Source organism: Syngnathus typhle, linkage group LG5, assembly GCF_033458585.1.
Source record: "Syngnathus typhle isolate RoL2023-S1 ecotype Sweden linkage group LG5, RoL_Styp_1.0, whole genome shotgun sequence".
NCBI lineage: Eukaryota > Metazoa > Chordata > Actinopteri > Syngnathiformes > Syngnathidae > Syngnathus > Syngnathus typhle.
In genome coordinates this window covers 11076160-11097693 of record NC_083742.1, presented here as the reverse complement: position 1 = coordinate 11097693, position 21534 = coordinate 11076160, and the positions used below count along the sequence as shown (strand labels likewise).

At 44.1% G+C, this 21534-nt stretch overlaps 1 protein-coding gene across 1 annotated transcript in view; it reads right to left on the bottom strand.

The window, feature by feature from the left end:
- Nucleotides 1-197: 197 nt before the first annotated feature.
- adgra2 (adhesion G protein-coupled receptor A2) overlaps nt 198-21534 on the bottom strand; it is a 34347-nt gene continuing 13010 nt past the window's right edge. Inside the window, exons 2-19 of the mRNA XM_061278900.1 lie at nt 16333-16404; nt 8030-8101; nt 6767-6838; nt 6605-6676; nt 6143-6306; nt 5857-6070; nt 5608-5772; nt 5332-5530; nt 5104-5253; nt 4753-4914; nt 4454-4654; nt 4145-4334; nt 3587-3780; nt 3390-3517; nt 3176-3299; nt 2944-3092; nt 2264-2353; nt 198-2109 (exon numbers count right to left, since the gene is read on the bottom strand). Coding sequence (XP_061134884.1) covers nt 705-2109; nt 2264-2353; nt 2944-3092; nt 3176-3299; nt 3390-3517; nt 3587-3780; nt 4145-4334; nt 4454-4654; nt 4753-4914; nt 5104-5253; nt 5332-5530; nt 5608-5772; nt 5857-6070; nt 6143-6306; nt 6605-6676; nt 6767-6838; nt 8030-8101; nt 16333-16404 — 3823 coding nt within the window. The 3' untranslated portion in view covers nt 198-704. The remainder of the gene's footprint in view (nt 2110-2263; nt 2354-2943; nt 3093-3175; nt 3300-3389; nt 3518-3586; nt 3781-4144; nt 4335-4453; nt 4655-4752; nt 4915-5103; nt 5254-5331; nt 5531-5607; nt 5773-5856; nt 6071-6142; nt 6307-6604; nt 6677-6766; nt 6839-8029; nt 8102-16332; nt 16405-21534) is intronic.

The window sequence follows — 21534 nt, the reverse complement described above, 5'->3', positions numbered from 1 at the left end:
CGCAGCGGAAGCCCAATTTCCTGTAAAACAACGTCCTTTGCAGTATAATATGCAAATGAAAAAAAACTAATGACTTACGGTGGTCTACTTACATTTGAAGGCCAAATGCTGCAGGAATGGATTATACATGGCTGCACAATTGCATTTTATTACAAGGAGTGCTCAGGGGAATGGATGATAAAAAATAAAGAAATCAATTTGTAATCAGATACCTTACCATCTTTTAATTGACACTGGATTATGTACAGCCACACACCCACGCGCACATACACACACTTGCACACACACACTTGCACACTCACACATTTGCAAAAAATACTTAAAGCAAACATGACCGTGAAAGGAATTGCATAAAGCTGTGTACTGTTAAAATGAACAGTCTTCTGAAATGCATAATCAAAAGTAAAACAATAAATCTCTCATTAAACTTAAGTCATAAATCTTCATTAACCAATATATGCACAATATTGCAATATTGTCACTTGAATAAAACAAACAACATTTTACACAGGTCTAAAAATGGGGACTATTTTACACTGAATTATTAGCCTCTGAAACAAAAGTAGCAGTTTGGGGTCTTGGATCCCTTTTTAAAATATCTTAAATTACATAACAATAATCAACCAAAAGCCATTTACAACATAGTCTCCTCATTTAAAAAGCTGTAAAGATAACACTGCCGTTCATGTATGTATAAATCCAAATTACACAGTGGTTTCGCTCTTCCACAAACTGCTCTTCACACCCACAGAACTTTGGGAGTGATCGGTGCTGCTCATGTCGTGGTCCAGCTCCCGAATGGAGTTCTTCAGGGTGCCGTTTGGGGCCGCAGCTCCCGGCACAGTTGTTGTGATGCTGTTCAGAGGGTAAGAACAGCGCTTGACCTCTCGCTCTGCAGCAGCCGCTAGTTTCAAATTGTCTCGGCTGATGCAGCGTCGGTGCGCACCGTTCATGGCCACCCTGCTGGCCACGGAGGGGAGGAGAGGGTAGGGTTTGCGACTGCCGCTGCTCCCCCCGTCGCTGCCTTCTGAAGGGCTGGTGGCCACTGACTGACCCACACGCTTTCCATTTGTCAGAGGGCCTGCGTGGCTCTCTGGGAGGCTGTGATGGACGCTCCCATTCTCACTGGTGGCTTGCTTATGGACGGCGTGTGATGAGCTGAGGCGCTCCAAGCTCGTGGGACCCAAAGCGCCGAGGCTGCCCCCGCCTCCCGCTGTCCTTAAAGCTTTGAGACGATAGTGAGCTCTGCCATCACCGCGATGGGGATACTGGCTACTGCCTTTAGTCCTGCTATTCACTTTCCTTCTCTGAGGATGCACTGGCACGGAAGCGTTAACGCTGGGAAAAATATTGTTTGACGGCTTGCTGACATTGTCAGTACTGGTGCCGGCGGTGATCCCAGCAGCAGCCCGCGAGGTGTTGCTCGTAGTGTCTTGCGTCACCTGCAGTAGGTTGGTGAGTTTACAGGGCCCGGGGCCGACACTGCTGATGCCACTCGGTGTGGACGATGAGCGAGTCGATGAAGAATTATGCGAGCCACCGGGTTGATGGCAGTTGATGTAAAGTTGTGAACCCTGCTCAGAGGTTTGTACGCCACTTCCTGTTGTGTAGGTGGATGCGGGATGGGTGCTGCTGTGACCCGGGCAGCACGGCAGCCACGAGGCCTGTACGTCCACTCGTCGGAAGCAGTGGTGCACCACCAAGAACACCCCAAGGGCTATGGCCACCATTCCATAAAGAGAACTAAACAACAAGCTAGCGTGCCCAGTCAGGAACACTGCCATGGCACCGCAACACCACAACACCACGAATAGGAAGTGAGTGGCCACCAAAATTAAAAACTGTGTCTTTAGCGAGTACTGGTCCTCTGTAGCCACACTGGAATTTATTGGGCCCACAACAGAGTCTGTAGACAGGAGACTGACGCTTGCCGCCAGTCCAGGCTGGCTCTCAGTCATGGGAGAAGACGGTGTGGTTCCTGCGCATTCTTTGGCCGTACGATGCCTCAGGCAGAACACAGTGCACAGGAAGTAGATCCAGGTCACTGACAACACTAGGCCCGCTGGGACAAAGAAAGCCCCCAGGCTGGGGCGCCACACCAGCCAGCAGCTGCAAGAGGCAGTAGAGGCTACGTGAAGGGTCAATGCACAACAAGGACGTCATTGTAAATTGGCCCAATCACGCTGAATTATTCACTTTGCCGCTCGGCACAACAACATCAAGTCAAGGGGTAGACTCATTGATGAAGACGTCCGGTACTCACTAAGGGCTGTTGTCTCCATAGTTGCTGACATTGACAGCCGCGGTGATCCCACAGATGATGAGAGGAACTCCACCAGCTATCAAATAGAACCTTAAATGAAAGTTAAAACACATCTGTTTGACCTTTGCCTGTGACATTTGTAATGTATGCAAGTATGTCATAAATGTCCCCGGCTGTAATATGAATAGAGCTGTGTGATCCTTTATTTTCTGAGTGGAAGGAGGTCAGTGAGGCTGCAATTTATTGCGGAATGGTGCAATATATCTGAGTGGGCAACAAAGAGGGTCTGGAGGAGCAGCATGGCGTCTGATCTTTGCTGTGGGATCACAGGGGCAAGAGGAGGCCAAGGAGAGGAGAAATACAAGGGATTATTTGGGAAGACACTGCCCCCCCCTGAATCTCCATCCAGATTTACAGCGACCCCTCTCTGCCCTGTTATGCTTGATTCATGCATTCATCTCCTCTACTTCTTCCCTTGCTGCTTTTTGTGTCTTACAGAATGCCTCCAAGGTTTCATAAAAAACAAAACAAAGGGACTTTGGTTGTCAGGCACAATAGCGCCTTTAAGACAGGGTGGTCGGGCACAAGAACATCTGCATCGCTCTCAAACATAAACCGTATTGACACCTAACAACAATCTTACGGAACATAAGGAGGTGAAGGTGAGTTCTTGCTCTGACCTGAGCATAGGTCGCTGAGTTGGCGGAAGAGAGGAATCCCCTTCTGTCGGCAGAGGCATTCTCCACATAGCTTCTTTATAGATGACCCGGGCACTAACACCGATCCACAGCAGGGTTGACAGTGAGGAGTAGTGCAGGGCGATGCCCACCTGTTGCATAATACGCACGCATCAGGCCTATACTGTACATTACTGACAAGTACACTTGAGAATTGTATTGCAAAATGACTTACTGCTTGACAAACAATTGGGTAACTGGTCAGGCTTATGCCTCCGACGTAGATGGCTGTTGTCATGGCGATGTGGAAGCAAGTATTGAGTAATGTGTGCCAGCTTTTTCTTGAAATATGAATGGAACTAATAAGAAACAGGATAAAACAGACACATTTGAAATCGCCTCTTAATCCACTCGTGTTCCCAAACGTTTAAGGTAGCACTAAATGATACCTGTGGTGTAGTATGTGAGTGATGATGATAGTGAAGAGGCAAAGGAGCAGCAGTGCAGTGCAGGCATACACCACAGGGTGGAGCACTCTCACGGAGATGGCTGAAGAGTTGGGGAAGTCTGGCACCTCCTGGATAGCAAATAACAGTCAAATGATGGTCTCCTTTAGCATGGGCAGTCTCAAAATGCATGGTCCTACCTGCAACACAGCATAGTTGCCAAGTAAAGAACAGCGCATTGTGGAAGTTCTGCTGTCACTGTGGACTAGCTGGCAACCCTCTGGGCTCCAGCCTCCAGGTTTTCTCCACTGGGCCGCCACAGCATCATTTCCTGGGGACAAGTGGCGGAGTGACACCCAGACAGGCTCTGAGTGGTTCCACATGCTGCAGCCATCTGTATCACATAGGAGGGAACCCAACGGCTGAGTCATTACTGGTGGTGTCACATTGACATTTTCAATGAATACAAAGTCACATTATGATACAGTCATACAAAGTGGTGGGAAGAAATGAGCTTGTACTTCATTACTGTGCAAATTTAGTTTTTTTAGAAATTAGACTTTACTTGACAAGACAACAGCGGTTTAGATTTTGATTGACATCAAATTTCATTCATTGAGGTCTTGGAATTTTATAAGGCCGAAAAAGCAAGGACAGCAGCCACACTGGGGAACATGAAATTTATGTTGACTTGTGTATTTAAATACATTTGAGTGTTGAAATTAGGGGAGGGGGGGGTGGAGTTTATTCTTCCTTACCCAGGCCCACGTAGATAACCGGAGTGTTGACAGTGCGCCTTCGGGAGTGTCCTGCACTATTGCTTGAATTCCCAGAGAGAGGGAAAAAGCTTCCAGTTCGAAAGGCCACAAACTGCAGCTTGCAGTCTGGAGGCGCATCAGAAGGAAACAATGTTCCAGGGAGTGTCACGGAGGCCACGGCTACTGAATTCTACAGAAAGGGGGGGGGGGGGGGGAACAAGCGCTACATGTTGAAACAAACACACACACTGATGGCTTAATCATACATTTGAATCGAGCAAATACACACAGATAATGCTCAAAGCTCACCTTGAGGGGAAAATGGTTCAGAGATGTATTATGGGAACCTGTGCTGCAGCGAAAACGCAGTTGTTGTTCCTGTGTGAACTCCGGCATTTCCATCCCCACAGTGGCTGTTGAGAGCTCACGGCGCTCATAAGCAGTGCAGGTTATGCCAGTGAAGTGGGCTGGTCGAATTAAATGGGCTTCCATAACAATGTTCCTTGAAACCTGTACAAATCATTGTCTGTTGTCTGAAACGGGTTCTAGTCTGTTAAACAAGGCTTGGATTAGTTTAAAAAAAAAAAAAAACAGATGAGAGATCCTACCATGGAAAAGTCCTGAGCATGGCTGTGCAGCTGAGGCCAGGCCAGAGACTCCAGAGAGCCAACTATGGAGCTGCAGGCCCGCTTCTCTCGCTGAGCCAGAGCAAGGATCTGATCATCCACCTGCATCAGGTTACTGCCCATCTCGACCAAGACCCCTGGCAACTGGGGCAAATAAAGACACAGCACATATGATATGCTATTATTATATGTGTACTGTTTGGCAATCCAGTTATGTGCTGCGGAGAAATTAGCTTTAAATACAAGAATGAAATTCAATCTTTGTAAAGGCAGTTTTAAAATAACATAAAAAGCCCTGTACATGCATTTGACATTTGTAATAAAATTTCAAACCTCTTCCAGCTGTTTGACATATTCCATAAACTTTTCCATCATCTGTGCAACATAGAGCACATCCACTGAGTCGGTAAAGCCCGCAGCCTCCAGAGTGTATTTGCGCACTTGGTGGGCCAAAGTAACAGCATTTGATGTATTGATGGGCCTCTGTGAGCCAAGTGTTTGGAAAACACATTTTAGTTGGCATTGTTTAACACATTCAGCACATATGGCAGCATCACTGACCAGGATGAAGGTATGCAGGACACGAGTGATGCCATTTGTGTAGTGACAGTTTGTGTAGTTGCCCTCCTGCCACTTCCCAAAGCGGTCACATAGGCGGGAGGCCTTCTTCTGCTCAGTGTCGCCCTCTACAGACAGGGACGGGTAACGCAGCTGCAGGCAGTACTGATGAGAGGTGATGCCTGCCAGAGTTCTAGGCCACCTGGAGTTCCCACCAGAGCAGAAAGTGAAGAATGCTCGTTTAAAGAGTCAGCGTTAATACGTGCAACTGTAACTTACCTGAACTCGCCGCGGTTGTTAACAACTTTGTCCTCTGGGCAGAAAGAGGCGCTGTTCTCGAGGACCACTATTTCAACAGAGCGAGATGTGTTTCCCCTCCCGGTTGTGACCACACACTCCCACTCTCCACTGGCCTCCACGTGTACGTCGAATAGAATAAGTTCACTGGATATTAAGCGAAGGAGAGACTTCGTGAACATTGTCATGAAAAACATTTGGACCTGAAAGCACCTGAAGCAGTCTCTTCACCTGGTAATGAAGGTGCAGTCATGCACTACATTGCTCTCCAACTGGACACCCTTCTCTGGGTCAGAGGTCACCAGCTGACCATTGTGATGCCAGTGCAAAGCAGTGACTTTATCCACCAGGGCGGTGGTACAGTGGAACGGCAGCCGATCCCCTTTGAAGACCACCTGCCGCTGAGAGGGCAGCAGCGTCAGGGTGTGCAGGTCCAGAGGGCCATCTGGCACGACGGAGAGGACAACAACTCAGATTGACACAGAACACGGTGCTACCCGACTGAGAAGATCCTCACCACAGTTCAACTGGCTTTCCCGAAGTCCTCGTAGTGGTTTTCCCCTTAGGCTTCTCGGGTAAGCGCACAGGGTTTCATCCCCCAGTCGAGCTGAGCTGCTGCGAAAGAAGCCGGGGATCCAGTGCAGCCCGCAGTCACATGACAAGTACTCTGAGTTGAAGTTCCTGGTGACAAAACTCCCCGTCATGATGTGTGTTGGTGAGACGAGACTTCATAGTCATGCCGCATTCCCAAAACATGCACGTTTGGTTAATTTAAGACTCAAGGCTCGGGTGGAAATGGATAATATGATGTGATGATATTGTGTGATGTGTTCACCCAAGACGCTGCAATTTAATTCTTTAGAATTTTGGCTTGGGGCCAGCAACTATTTGCATACGCACATTTTTGAGATAATCGCAATTCCTGATCAACATGTGCCCATATTAATATGGCTATTGGATATTGACGAATGAGACTCACACAAGCTTGAGGGATGGTAGCTCCTGAAACACGCCTGGTTCCAAAGTTGATATGATATTTCCTGATAAGTTCCTACGCAAGCACAAATTGGGTCAACGAGATATGTTGGTAGTCTTCCCAACACACAGAAAATGCAAGTACATCATTTTAATTTCCTCTTACAATTTAGTGAGATTAGTCAGCCCTTGGAACATGTCCGAAGTCAGGCAGCCAATGCGGTTGTTGGACAGATCACTGACGGAAGGAAAAGACCAAGAAATGCATTTGGTTACGTTTGATGTGTCTCGGCAACCGATGATATCATGACTCCCATCACGTTATATTTCTGTGACATCAGACTGAACTCCATCATTAACGTATGACTTCCTGTCATTTTGTACCACATGAAGGCTTACTAAGGCAAACCTAGATGAGTGTCTGTTGTCTTCACCTCACTTATCTTTACTCCATGGTTCCATGGAACACCAGTAAATGTTTATCGGCAAAAGCAGGGCCCCTGGCCTGAGTGTGATGTATTGCCACAGCCAGAGAGATGTGCTCTGGTGCTCCTCTGACACTACCCAGCAGAGTACTGTCCAAAGCATGTGTTTATCTCCCCCTGTTTGTTTTGAGAAGCCCCAGACCTTGCAGGGAAAACACAAGCATGGGGCTGAGGGAAGGCGAGTCACGCGGGGCAGCACAGATGACAGCAGCTCCAACCAGCATCTCAATTAACCAGTCAACCCAACCAACTTCCTGGGCGGTGTGGGACCTTCCTTTCTTGCGCAGCTTGAAGATGAGTTTTGAAATTGTGGATGTGATATATATATATTTTTTGCCCAAACAGATTTCAGGCTGGCTGTATGTCCATGTCAATCAAATCTGCTTTCAATAATGCTGACCGATATTTAAACTGTTTGACGTGACAATGGGAACTGTTTCTTTCGCCAAATAAATTTGCTTTAGCTGCCAAATAACATCAGCATTGTTCCGTCCTCTGATTTCAGTATAATTTAATAATCAGCATTTCTGGTTAGCATGATGTATTTTAATAAAATGCTTTTGTCATATATTACGAGTTGGATTAAGTAGAGTGAGTCCAGGTGACAAATGCAAACCATGCCGGTAAGTTTGAGACACGATGGAACCGTATCCTCCACCCCAGAATGCGAATGGCGTGATCTCATCTATTTCTAATTACATATAAAATAAATATCTTGAGTGCGTTATTGCGTGTGAGTCATCAGCATTCGAGCAGCTGACCATTGAGCTGCTGCCATTGTGTATTTTGCGAGAGCCTCACGTCTGCCATGAAGTGCCAGACCAAACCTGTACTATTTCAAAAAGATTGATGATTCTAAACTCATAACTTGTCTTTTAACAATTGCAAATTTCTTCTTACTGCACATGCCGCTGTGAACTGGAAGGTGAATCACATCCACTTACAGTTTCCGAAGCTCTGAAAGACCGTGGAAGGCTCCAGGCATGATGGTGCTGATTAAGTTGTGCTTGAGATCCCTGTGGAGAGAGAAAATATGAAATGATATAATACACACAGGGGCAATGTTGACGGGTCTTCAGGAACGCTTTATAAAAAAACACGGCAACTGCGAGAAAGGGATTCTCATGGCCTAGCTTGGTTCCTCAAGCAGGACACAGCAGGATACTGGAAATCTTATCCCAGTAGCCACCTGGGCTTGAAAAGAAACATGCCCCGAAAAAGACCAGATAAGTCTTCTCCTTTTCTGAAAGAATTCATCCCGTGATTTTCTCCGAGCGACACCATGAATATTAATTCTTTCAGCTGCCTTTGAAGATCTAATTTTATTCTGCCCGCCGCACTCTTTTCCACCCGCTTCCCATTCCACATCCACACCCATGTGCTAAAGGATTTAGCAAAACTCCCTTGCGTCCAATCAACTTTGTCCTGTGTTTGATTTCACATCCAAGGTTTTTTTTTTTTTTTAACTGCTCTGAAGGGAATAGTGAGGTCCAAGCAGGTCAGGAGACTGATGGCTATCTGCAGGACACGGTCGATGCAAGTTGGAATGTCCGCCCTTGTTCAACATGAAAAATGTCCATTTACATCACACTTTCATCACGCGGATTTCCGCGCACGACCATTAACACCAGGCGATACAGGATGTGGCCTTTATCTCTTCCAATTTTATAAAGGATGCTACTGCAGTAGGCACGTCATCAGGGGAATCACTGTGACGAAATTTGTCTTTCCTTTCAGTTCTCCACAGTGCTGCCTCACGGCTTGCAAAACGTCAGCGCTAGAGTATTTTGATCAAGCTGTGGTTTCAGAAAACAGATTCCACAAAAAAAGGTGTGGTACATCTGGGATGGGAACCTTTCTAGATTACTGATGCCAGCAATGGCTACCTTATGCAAAGTATGTACAGTATGTGCACTATATTGCTTGTGATGAGGAAATGAAGCATCAATTATGCTTCATGAAGCAGTTATTGTATTTTTTTAACTACTCTTGACAACATTGGACTGAAAGTACGCTGTTTTGGCCTCTTTAAACCCCCTTATTTAAACCAACAGTGCCATCTGGAGGAGTCAGGAACTGGTTCAGGAGGCAAATTTGAAGCTTCATTTTCCCATCACTGTATATAATACGAAAGGTATTTGCTCTATAACAGCTTCGACTCTTCTGGGAAGGCTGTCCACAAGGCTTTGGAGTTTGTTTATGGGAAATGTTCATCATTCTTCCTGAAGCGCATTTGTGAGGTCACACACAAATGTTGGACCAAAAGGCCTGGCTCTGTCTCCGCTCTAATTCACACTAAAGGCGTTCTATCGGATTGAGGTCAGGACTTTGTGCACTGGTGCACAGTCATGCTAGAAGAGGAAGGGGCCAGGTCCAAACTGTTACCACAAATCTTTCAGCAAGGAATTCTCAAAATCTCAAGAATCTAGTACTTTGTATGTATGCTGGAGGTTCTGAGCAATTTCATGCCACCAACTTTCCAGCTCTTTCCTCAGCTAAACCAAGGGCATTGAAATTTTGTTTTTTGCACATGGTTTCTGTCAAGGTGGGTGCAAAAAAGTATTGCAGTTGTAGCAATATGTTGCTACATCTGCTTCCTTCCTTCCAATGAGGCCTCGTATCTGATACTGTATGGGCCGAACATCTGACAGGCTGCCATTAAGAATGAAATTTTCTTTGGCTGGAAAAGAGCAAGAAGAGGAACGTGCTTGGAGCCAAATACTAATGAAGATGTATAATAGTATAGTGTTCCATTCTAAGGAGAACCGTGTCAGAGACGTGAGTGCTCCGCTGACATTGTTTAGGGCCCGGCCCCGGAGGGAGCTGGAAAAATGACCAAGACCGGGGAATGGCCGCTCATTATCGCTAGACTGGAATCAGGAATTTCCTGTTCCTGTAATTTTCTTATGGAAAGCCATCGCAGTCCTCAGGCAAATTTTTTCACTGTAATTCTAGTTATCTTCTGTTTTAAATGTATCTGCGGGTTAAAAGTACATTTTGAAAACGCGAAAACAAGCATTTACTGGTTCCTTGTTTCCTGACAAAGGTCAGAGAAACCATTTTTGTTGCACGTGTCATTTCCCGTCTGGTTGCCGTCTTAGCAAAGCCCCTCACTCGTTTATTTTTACGGTTTCCTTTTTCTCCTTCTTTTTCACAAGCTAGTTTTTCCCCTTCAGGGAGGGGCAGGTGGTTTGGGGGCATTGAGCGCAGAGCAAAATTGTCCCTATGTATAGTTCAGCCCCCACCTTGTTACTCCTTTACACACTTATTCACAATGGGGTCTCTGTGCCGCACCCCCCAAACACACTCCTGCCTTTCCCCTAAAACAGGAAACCAGGATCTGCAGAGGTCTTGTTTTTCTACTAATTTCCTGCTTTGTTACCCATTGCCCTGATTATTTTCTTTCTATTCTCTGTTCCCTTAAGATTGGGTACCTAATCAACCTACGTCTGGAAACTGACTGCTTTGTAAATAGTCAAGCATAAGTTGGTGAAACAAAGATAAGCTATTGTGAAAGTTGTTGCTCATTATGTAATAATATCCCATTTTCGTGATCTATTGAAAATGATTGGAGCGACAATTGAAACATTGGAGCGGATGGGTGCACAGGAGTAACACTTTTATATTGTGCAACATTTCTCGTGTTGATTAAATGTGTTATAGTCTGCAGCAACAGGAGTGTGCTGCTATCCTGCCAAGAAAAACTTTATAATGTTCAACTTGTTGACTTCATTTTCTGGCATTTAGAAGGACCCAAGAAGCAGACCATTACTGCTTTAACGCTTGTGTTGGCTTCACGGCACAACTAGCAAGCACGGTGTCTGCCATTAATGATGTTATGTCAGTGATAAAACATTTAATGCACTGGGAACAGAGCAGGAACAATAGCTTGGATTGTAAAAGGCCAATGAAGAAGGCGCCTCATTTTTGTGGTTAAATCTTCAGCAATAAGTAGACTTGGTACCTACAGTGGAGCCTGCAGAGCCCAATGCCCCAAAGTAAAGTACGATTTAATCATGGAACATATTCTGGAAAAATGCACCACAAAACTTAAGTGGTCCAAAACCAAGTGATCAAAATACTTTGAGATGACCAGAAATATCAAAAGCATTATAATATGGCATCAACTAAACCAAACAAGCAGTAACATTTTTCTGCTCCAGGAAGGGATGTTAGCCTGGCTGATGTGATAGCGGAACATATAGAAAACGTGAGCAAGGAGAGTGTTTCAGCAAAAAAAAAAAAGTTGTCAGTCCCGAGAGAGCACAAGATTTAAGGGCATTTGACCATATCAACCTTTCCCAGGAAGTGTGTAAAATAGATTTAGTGAGATATAAAGCATTCGATTTAGTAATTGGCTTATGAGGTGACTAGCTATGTGTTTCAATAAAGCCCCAGAGCCATGCCGGAGCTCGGCTTGTAACACAAACACCCCGCTCCTCCAGTTTATCTGCAAGACACATCTGGAGTCTATCAAGTCAAGCAGCGCCCCCCTTTCTGTTTCCTCTCTCCGGCACGCTTAACCCTTTCCTCACCCGCTCTGCCCCTGCGTGATAAGCGGCGAGGTTACCCAAGCAAGATGGTGCAGGGAAATGTGCGGACGTAAACTTTCATTTTTTCGTGTATGGTATCTAACGTCCTTTTCGAGTAGCGCTCCTGTGTGAATCCCGACGGGGCTGGAAAGAGGGTCTTCGTTCTGAATTTATTTTTTCTTAATGTGCTGCCCACCTCTTCTTTGTTCCAACTCATCAGCGTCACTCGCTGAGCCTCTGTGGAAATTTCTTGCTCAGGGAAAACAACCTCACATTTATTTAAGACAAATTGCAGAGGCATGCCTTCGCCCTCTCTCGCTCCCTCGCTGGTTCTCTCCGGCCACCATACCATCTATAGCCATCATGGCAACCCCTCCCTTGTGTCGGTTAGCCTGTTTAAATTGGACTACTTCCTAACCACTAAACGATCAAGAGTCGCCTGTCTCCCATTTAGCAAAAGACACAAAGTGTGCTCGCTTTGATCAATAATAAACATAATGTGATAAAGCCGCCTGGAGTATATATAACATGGATGTGGACCAAACCAATCCGACATGCGAGCTAAATGTTGCATGATGTGCTCTCGCCCGTGAGGCTCATTTTAAACTTTTGAGGAGTCTATATAATGTTGCCAAGCTTCTGAGTCACCAAGTTGACTGCTGCCGTCAGACCTGTCCACTGCAGCGTCCTGCTGCTCCTTCATCCATCATCATGGATGCCCTCTGCTCTCACTCCTCGCTCCCTCTCTCCTCCCCACATAAGGGTGAACAGACCCGGTAATGAGGGCCCCTTGCGCCTTGCCTGCCTGTCCTGCGTGTCCCATGGTGCAGTGGGGGCCCGGTTGGACAGGAGCCAGGCAGCCTCGGCCCGCTTTTGCTCATTATTCTCATTACCTCACCTCAAATCAGCATTGGACAGGCTGCTGGGATCTGTCCACAACTCATAAAGGTCCTGGCTTGTAAGCTCCCATCCGAGAGGGTGTTTGTGGAGGTACATGTGAAGGCCAAATGGCCGGTACTGTACTATTAGTATGTCAACTTTAGATCAATATGAGTTACTTTCCTGTAAATGTAGCATTTGTAACATCCTCCAAAGTATCAAAGTGAAAAGTAATCAGGGCATTTTAAAGGGTCCATGAAGAGCTTCTGTGTTCCTCGTTTCCAGTGAAGTCACTTTGGAACCATTCGGCGTTTTCCAGAATGAAGAATTTGTTAAATCACCCTCCAAGAATGAAAAAAGCACCCTTATAACTAACAAGTACAAAGACAAATAAACACTTATACCAGACTGCATGATTTTGAATTTTCTCATGTTTCCATTTGGGTCTGCATGGAACTTTTCCCTCCAGCATTGAAAATGGCTTAGCCCGGCTATCGTGCATTTTCCATTATCCCCCCAAAAATAACTTTCTAACATACAGATGGACAAACAAACAAAATATGGTCATCCACTATTGTGTTTACTTTCATTAACAACTCAACATTGTAGACATCTATGGATACTTTTGTTTGTGTGGAAAGCCACAGAGGCCAGGTATGATTCAACCCCAAAACTGGAAAAGAAATGAGGCATTCCGAGATCCAAATGTAGCTTTTGGACGCCACGGCTATTTAAAAGAGCTACAAAAACACAGTTCGGAGGCAAAAAACAAACAAGCTTAAATTGCTCCACTGCACTTGGGTGGTTTGGCGAGTTATGAAGGCAATCGCGGCTTTGAGGAGGTTTGTCCCAATGAAAGGGCTAACTGTGTAGATTTTTGGCCGAGGGCGGGCTGAGCTACTCATTTAGTCGCCCTGCTAGCGGCAGCGGATCAGATTGCCTTCGCAAAGAATACGTCTGGTGTGAGTGTTGTCTTTACCAGAGCTCTGAAGAGAACCGAGGGTGCAAGCTTGCTCAGAGTACACGCGGCACTCCTGCAAGGGGCAGCACTAGTTCATCTTTAAAGCCCCAATTCGACCTTCTGTCTGCTTCCTGACTACTACCGAGGTGCCCTTGAGCATGTGCATCCACCTCCCCACATCACTCAGCTCTGTGGGTGCAGGAGTGTCATCGGTTCTCTGTGTGGTGAACAACATGGAAAAATATATATAGCTAAGTGAGAGTTGAATTTCCACTTGAGGGACTATAATAAGTAAAATACATGTTGAAATGCTTTTAAATTAAATTAAGCGTGTATGTGTGCGTGTGTGTGCGTGTGTGTGCAGCCCCAGGCCACTGAATGTTTATTTTCTAGTAGAGGAGGAGATGTTGTGTATTTCCCTGTTCTGTGTTTGCTCAGTCCTAGTGAGCTTGCCCTTTGATTACACCACTGACCGCATAATAACTGTTGACTACTGTTCCAAATGACAAGAATATGGAAATGACATACTGGAAGCAATGAGACGGCAAGGACGGCGGCGATGGCACGTTCATTTGTCCAAACAGAAATTGAAGCTGCAGGAAGGAAAATGTATCACGGCTCCATCTCTCCACAAATCGCCACGACGGTGAATTTGAATGTGACATTTTTACCATCAGACAGCCATTTTCCCATGCGCTTCATTGCAATGATGAGCGGTGCAGCTCAATTAAAGGCTGAGTGAGCAGACCTCCACTGTTGTGTGTCAGAGAGCCAACAGAGGAGTGAAATGAGGCTTGCCTGATTTTGTATGTGTTCTCCTTGCAACGAACACCCACAAATGTGAAACTCTCATACGTGTTGTCAACCTCTTCCAGTCTCCAAGAAAAACTCCACCCTGTTGCCTCCTGCTAGTTTTACCACTGCTGCACATACAAAACCGGCCCGAGCGTCTGAGCTCGGGTTTCTCGACCCAACGACCCTTCAGCCTTACGGGGGAGCCTTGTCCGCACGTACAAAAACAAGCACATCCAGCTCCTTTTACAGTCAAAATGTTCCTTTGCCATATTCATATGGGTGGCAGATCCGCATGGCATGTGGAACTAATATTCCTCTATTGTGTGTTTGCAAAACGACAGTGCAGTACGCAGACTGAGTGTGTTTGTTGTTAGCTACTAGGGTGCTTCAAGGCTTTACTGGCATATTCAGTCATTTGAAGAAAAAAAAAAACTCTTGAAGAGCCAACTACAGAGAGCCAGACATGTCAAGAAGTTACTTGTAAACATGAGGCACACCTGACCAATAAGATTCTAAGCGATGTCTGTACAAAGATAATAATACTCACTTATGATTTACTGTGTGGTGTTAAAGGGGATCCCACACACCTCAAAGGAGAAAGGAGAAAATAAATTGATAATACAGTGGAACCGTTTTTAGTCCGACCAACATATTTGGGAAAAATATGCCGCAGATTTCGACTTTGGCTTTATTCCGAAAAAGGATTTATCTCAACAAGGGGTGTTAAGAGACAAAGAATGTACAACCATTTATGGAAGATAAGCAGAGTATCCAGCAGTTCTCAAAGTTATGATTGAGTACATTATGTAATGGTTATAGTTGTTTTCAAATTAAAATGTTTTTTACTCTTCTGCATGTCACAATAAACACATTTTTAAAAATGACTGGAACGTGAGGAAAATATTGCATCATTACAATGCTGTATTAAAGTTACTTAGAGTTTTATTTTGAATGGATATTATAATTATCCTTTTTAACTTATAAGTCTTGAACTTTTAAATGAAGGTTTTATGATGGAGACAATTCCATTTCCGTTTGCGTTTATGAGGAGACGAATGAAAACCTATGATGTTATACTAATGGATGATGATGATAAATACTCTATCATATCAGGATTTATCTGTCAATGTATCTGTGGTTAATGATATTTCTTAAATCAAAAAAGGTAATATAGTCCATCAAAAAAGGGTTTAGTGGTGACATTTTGAATTTGTTTATACAATTATTTAAAGAAATTAAAAAAATAAAGATAATACAATATGCTTACTTATATGCTTACTTATATGCTTACTTATAATATCGACAAACAATACTATTTGTACTTGTGGCAGAGAGGTGGGGGGTTGCAAAATGTTTTCCTCTTAGGTGGGGACGTAACAGAAAATAATTGAGAAGCAGTTTTACATTGATACAGTAATGCAATGCATTTTACGGACGTCTGTGTGCCATTCTCCATTATTATAGAAATAAAGTTATGGACCCAAAATTATACTGAAACTTTACTATGTGACTTGCAACTGTCCGGGAAACGCCCATCGTCAAGATGGAATAGGCTAGACCTCACACGTGACCTTCATGAATGCTATAGAAAATGGATGGCAGGACTGCACCAAGCTACGCCGCAATTACACAATCGCACCATACCTTGATCCACTAAGAACGAATCAAGAAGGTCAGCCCACTCATAGATCAGAAAAACTAATAAAATCTCCATACTGTTAATTCCACATGCCTGTCACCCGTCAAACAGCTCATCGAAAGAAGTAACGATGCAACTAACGAAGCAAAGCTGACAACCTCCCATGATGAGGGATTTACCTGACTGAGAATGACTAAGGTGAAACTATGAGAACTTGTCAGTGGAGCAAATGCATATCCAGCAAGAGGAGAAGATCATCCTCCTTGCTGGACTCGGGCCCACTGAGTGGAAGCACACAAGAGCTGGTCAGTTCTCATCATATCCTGTCTGATTTGCTCCCCACGGGCCTCCAAAGTGAAATAGCAGCTCACACATATGGTGAACCACACGCGCAATACACATGCCAGGCTGATTATTGAAAAAGATTGATGAGCTACTCACAGCTTCTCCAGGGCATTAAGTCCAAAGAAGGAGCCATTGTTCAGGACCCTAATTTTGTTGTGGCTCAGTATTCTGCAAAGAAACACAAAGAAAACGTGTTAAATATTCCTTTGTGGATACATTGAAACACATTTTATTCGGCTGACATTTGTTTTAGCCAAAGGGGAGGAAGTTAGGTTTTCATCGAGTTGCACACAACAAGGACCAGAGCCAAGTGACTACATGAGCACTTGCTTCAAGAGTCACATGTAATTTTCCTGGCTAGACAGTAGACTAGATGGTTCCAATTAAAGATGGAAAAGAACATCAAGATTATAAGCGGTATGCTAATCTTGATCATCATTTTGCATGCATTTTGTACGTCAAAAGCAAGTGTGTCCACATCAAGCACATGGCAAGGCAGCTTTTCATTTAGGCCTTTTCCATTGCTCGCCTGTGGTCTTATCACTACACAATGGAAGTGAGACTGAGATATGTGACAAGGGATCATGGGAAATGGAAATTCAGAGTCAACAAGGCTCTTCACTCATCACAATGTGAGCGTGAAGTCCGAGTGGCAGGCGATGTGACTTACGTGACTTTCTTATAGTGCTGAGGAGCAGGAAATGTGGGAGGGCTCCGTAAACAGGATGTTTGCTTTGGCTTCATTAAGGTAGACCATACTTAAGTGGTGAAAAAGACAACATTTCAGACTCCACTTTCATAGACACTAAAGACAATTTCTTATAAACAAACTGCATGCATTGATCTCCAGCATGGACTCCAGCGAAGAGCCCATGCACCTTTTTTGCATTAAATTTAAAGGGAATGAGCGGCTTCCAGTGGCCAGGAAGCAAGTTAGTTGTGTTCACGCCCACAACAGCCCAAACGCCCATTTCCAACCCCACCCATCTATGAAAATGCCAAAAAGAAAGAAAACTCCACCCTAACACCCAGTCAAACTGCATTTTGCGCTACACTTAAGATCAGCACAAAATTAGAGACCCTTGTGTCACCTTCTTCAAGTCACTGTCATCTAGTAGTATCCTACCAAGTGTGAAAATGTCACTATTTCTAATAAACATGTGGAAGGGGAGCACATGATGAAAACAAATTTGCTTGAAATATGAGAATAAAGCAGCTTTTTGTACTCTCTTTTAACGTGTGTGTCACGCTGGAACTTTTGGCATGCAGCGCAGTGTTATAGTTGTTAGCACTTCTGCTTTCAAATTGTAAGATTCAATTCGAATCTCAGCTCCAGCCTTTCTGTATGCACATTGCATGTTCTCCAAGTGCATGCATTGATTTCCCCAGGCTTCTGCCCACATAACATCTAACATATTTTGTTAATTATTTGCACATTCAAACAAACAAATAAATAAGCATGAATGGTTGCTTGCCTATATGTGCCCATGTGCGCATTAGAAAACGACTGGGCAGATAGAACAGGAATTACAATGAGCTGAACCTCATGTTATTATTTTCAAGAACAATTCTCTGTAAACCTGGAAGTCACCTGCTCACGAGAGGCCAAAACTCTGTTCCTGCCGTCCCAGATTCTAAAATGGTCCAGTCCCATTCATCTATATATAACATCTTCCACGAACCAGGAAGTGGCCTACACAAACTCAGATGAAAACAAACACAATTTTTTTTTTTCCCACTTATGTTGTTAAGTAGGGCGGCTCGGTGGTGCACTTGGGTAGCACGTCCGCCTCACAGTTAGGAGGGTGCGGGTTCGATTCCACCTCCGGCCCTTCCTGCGTGGAGTTTGCATGTTCTCCCCGGGCCTGCGTGGGTTTTCTCCGGGCACTCCGGTTTCCTCCCACATCCCAAAAAACATGCTTGGTAGGCCGATCGAACACTCCAAATTGTCCCTAGGTGTGAGTGCGAGTGCGAATGGTTGTTTGTCTCTGTGTGCCCTGCGATTGGCTGGCAACCGGTTCAGGGTGTCCCCCGCCTACTGCCCGATGACGGCTGGGATAGGCTCCAGCACGCCCGCGACCCCAGTGGGGACTAAACGGTACAGAAAATGGATGGATGGATGGATGTTGTTAAGTCTTGGCAGGTCTATGTGCCATTGGGAACGGGAGCAAAGAATAAAAAAACGCAGAGGAATGTGTCTTCTCCAGTCTTAAATGTTTTACATTGGCTCCAAATTAGATTTTAAAGTTCTGCTGTTGGTGTATACGTAAAGATTTGGGTCCTGAATACAATAGAGAAACACTGATTGAATATAAATCCAGTAAGGCTCTGAGGTCTGCAGCCTGGGGTCAAATAAAGGAGTTCGGAGTTTCAAGCAGACATGGTGAAGCAGCGTTTAGGTGTTGTGCTGCAGGCAAATGGAATAGATTGGCAGCAAAAATGAAGTCAGCTCCAAGTGTAAATGTGTTTAAATCCAGGTTAAAATTATGATCTCCACAATCATGTTCTTGCACTGTATGTTCTGTTTAGCAAGCTATTTTTATTTTTTTGTTTTTCATTTTGTTTACAAATGTTGTCGTTTTATTTATGTGATGCACATTGAGATCATTCGTATTAAATGTCTTATTTGTGTTCACTTATGTTGTGTTTACAACTCTGGTTTGGACGAAAGGAAAACCAACATAAATGGTGTTTACATTTGGTGTGGTTCACGGTTTGAGTCACAACTTGTCTGGACCGCCCTTAAGATGTTTGGAAGTTTGCCGTAAAGTGAATTAAGATATAATTAATTTTAATAATTAATAATAATGCTGTCTGCTGGGTAACTGCTTGTCACAACATGCGGTGACTGCCTAACAAAAATATATATTATATATAAAATATATTTTTTTCCTTTTTGTGAACAATTCAACCTTGACAGAGTGATAGTTCTTTTTTTTTTTTTTAACCAAGCTTGTTGACAGTTTTGTTTATGTTTATAGCCCAGTATGCTGCCCGGTGGTGTCTCACTGCAAGGGGCCGCCATCATTAACACACCTTTCCGGTTTCACAAAATGTTCCTTCATAGCACGTGGCCATTAATGGGGTGTTTGCAACATTAAATGTGCCCTAATCAAGACAGTCGAGGCATGGTTGCACCTTTAAAAGGGGGGCTGGCTGTGAACAGTCTGTGAACCACTCCCCACCCCCTCCTCACTTGTTTCCTGCCACATCAATAAAAACACTGCCTTCAGCCCCACGCCTTCCAAGTCATTTAATGACCTGATTAAATCATCCAGTTATGGTTTACTGGAACAAACTGGCCAACATTCACTTCTTCCCTTCCACAAACACTCTTTCAGGAAGAAAAGAAAGGCAGCTTGTAAGCAAAATCAGTTTTGCCTGTCAACGTCTTTCTGCAAACATCGTCATCAACGACCACTTAAATGTTGCACAGATGACTCCGGATAACAACATGGATAGGTTTCATTCAAAATGCGGTGGTGCTTGTTGTCCAACCTCTTCCAGTAATACGTTATGCTGCTTTAAGGCAAGCAAAAGTGAGCAACTTTTAATATGTTTGGCAACCATGTTTATAACCTGCACTTTGGGGGGAATAAACTGAGTGTGAACATGTGTTACTATGCATCAATCCAGACCGTATATGTGCTGCTCAAGCATAATTCATTTGAAAAAAGAAAACATTCTCATTTTATGCTTATACGGGCTAGGACACCTGTGACCCTATGATGACTCTAATGCAGCATAGAAAAATGGATGGGTGATTTACAATTGTGGATACGTCATTTGTGTGAGATATTTAGTCAAACCACCAGTAAGCTACTTCATTGCTAAATCCTGCCAATGTAATCATTGTAATTTAATCAATAGGCCTTTCCCTTGATATTTAACATTGCAACATGTTATTTTAAAAGGTCACGCATGCGAAATGAGGATCATTTTGTAGAATTGTCCGCAGTCAACACGTAGCACAGCACAGGTGCAGAATGGACATGTTGTCATGGCTCCATAGAGACAATGACTGAAAGACATTTTAGCGCGGATAAATGACGCATGTAGTAACCCGAGTCTGAACCTCTGACTCCCAACACATAAGGTCTCTCACTTGACTTTGGCCACAGTATCATTGCCATAACAGAAAGCAGCCCCGAGATGAAAGCTTAAGACATCCGGAACTGGCGGAATAATTCAAAACAGATAGAGAGGAGAAAGTCCCATCTGGTGAAGGAACATGCCATTTAATTCAATGCAGACAGTTAAAATACAGATTACTTTTCTTTGACTCAGCTTATTGTGAAACAAAAAAAAATACATTCGTCAGAGGAGTGACCATATGTTTGGCTCAATATGCAGGCATCACCTCTATCATCTTCAAGAAAATATGCTTTAAACTCTTAGAATAGGGTTACAATTCAGACCAATATGTAATATGAAGAGATGAAATATAGATAGATGAAATATTCAGATGAAACTCAAAATACTGTGACGATCCTTTTGATAATTTCAGAGGTTGAGAAATACTAAAGTCTCCCACACACATAAAATACTCAGTTATTGTGGCCAGCTCTGGTGGTTTCATGCAAGCTCATTAGCACAAAATTCAATGCGAGCATTCCGACACGGTTTGTCCCTGAAATGAAAAGTAGCAAATACACAAGGTCAAAGTGACTCTCAAATAAATTTGCCTGTGTTTCTCATTTTCGAGAACAAGCTGGAGTCTCTGGAGGCTCACAATGAGCACTTTCCCCATTTGGGAAAGCCAGTTAAAAATAATGCCCTTGTAGGCCCATGTTAAACTTCTCTTGCTTGTTGGTACAATAGTTCCCAAGGGATGCGATTGTTCAATGCAATTAGGGCTGATGATTGATTACTGTTCTAATGCACCGTTCCGTGAAATGAAATTCATTGTAACCAATATGAGCATTTGACCGGAAGTCTCTTCACGGGAAGTTCCTCCCACATTTGTTCCTGCAGGCTAGACCTCAGAAATAAGGTGGATATAAGTTTGTGGTTTCTGACGGATGTACAGTATTTGACTGTGTGTTGCGGACATGTGGAACTTTTGTGTTTGAGTCCAGCAAAGACTATTAAATCTTCTTTATAGCTGACATTCACAAATAAGCAAGGACCACAAAAAGTGAGTTATGTAAAACTCTCTGCAGTCAAAAAAAGTCGCAGATTTCCAGAATTGTTTTTTTTAGCACTTCCAGACTTTGCACCCTCGCATGTGCATGATGTTTAGCGACATTGAGGACATTGTTCTCTTAAAAACAATAAAGAGAGAGCTACTCTGAGAAA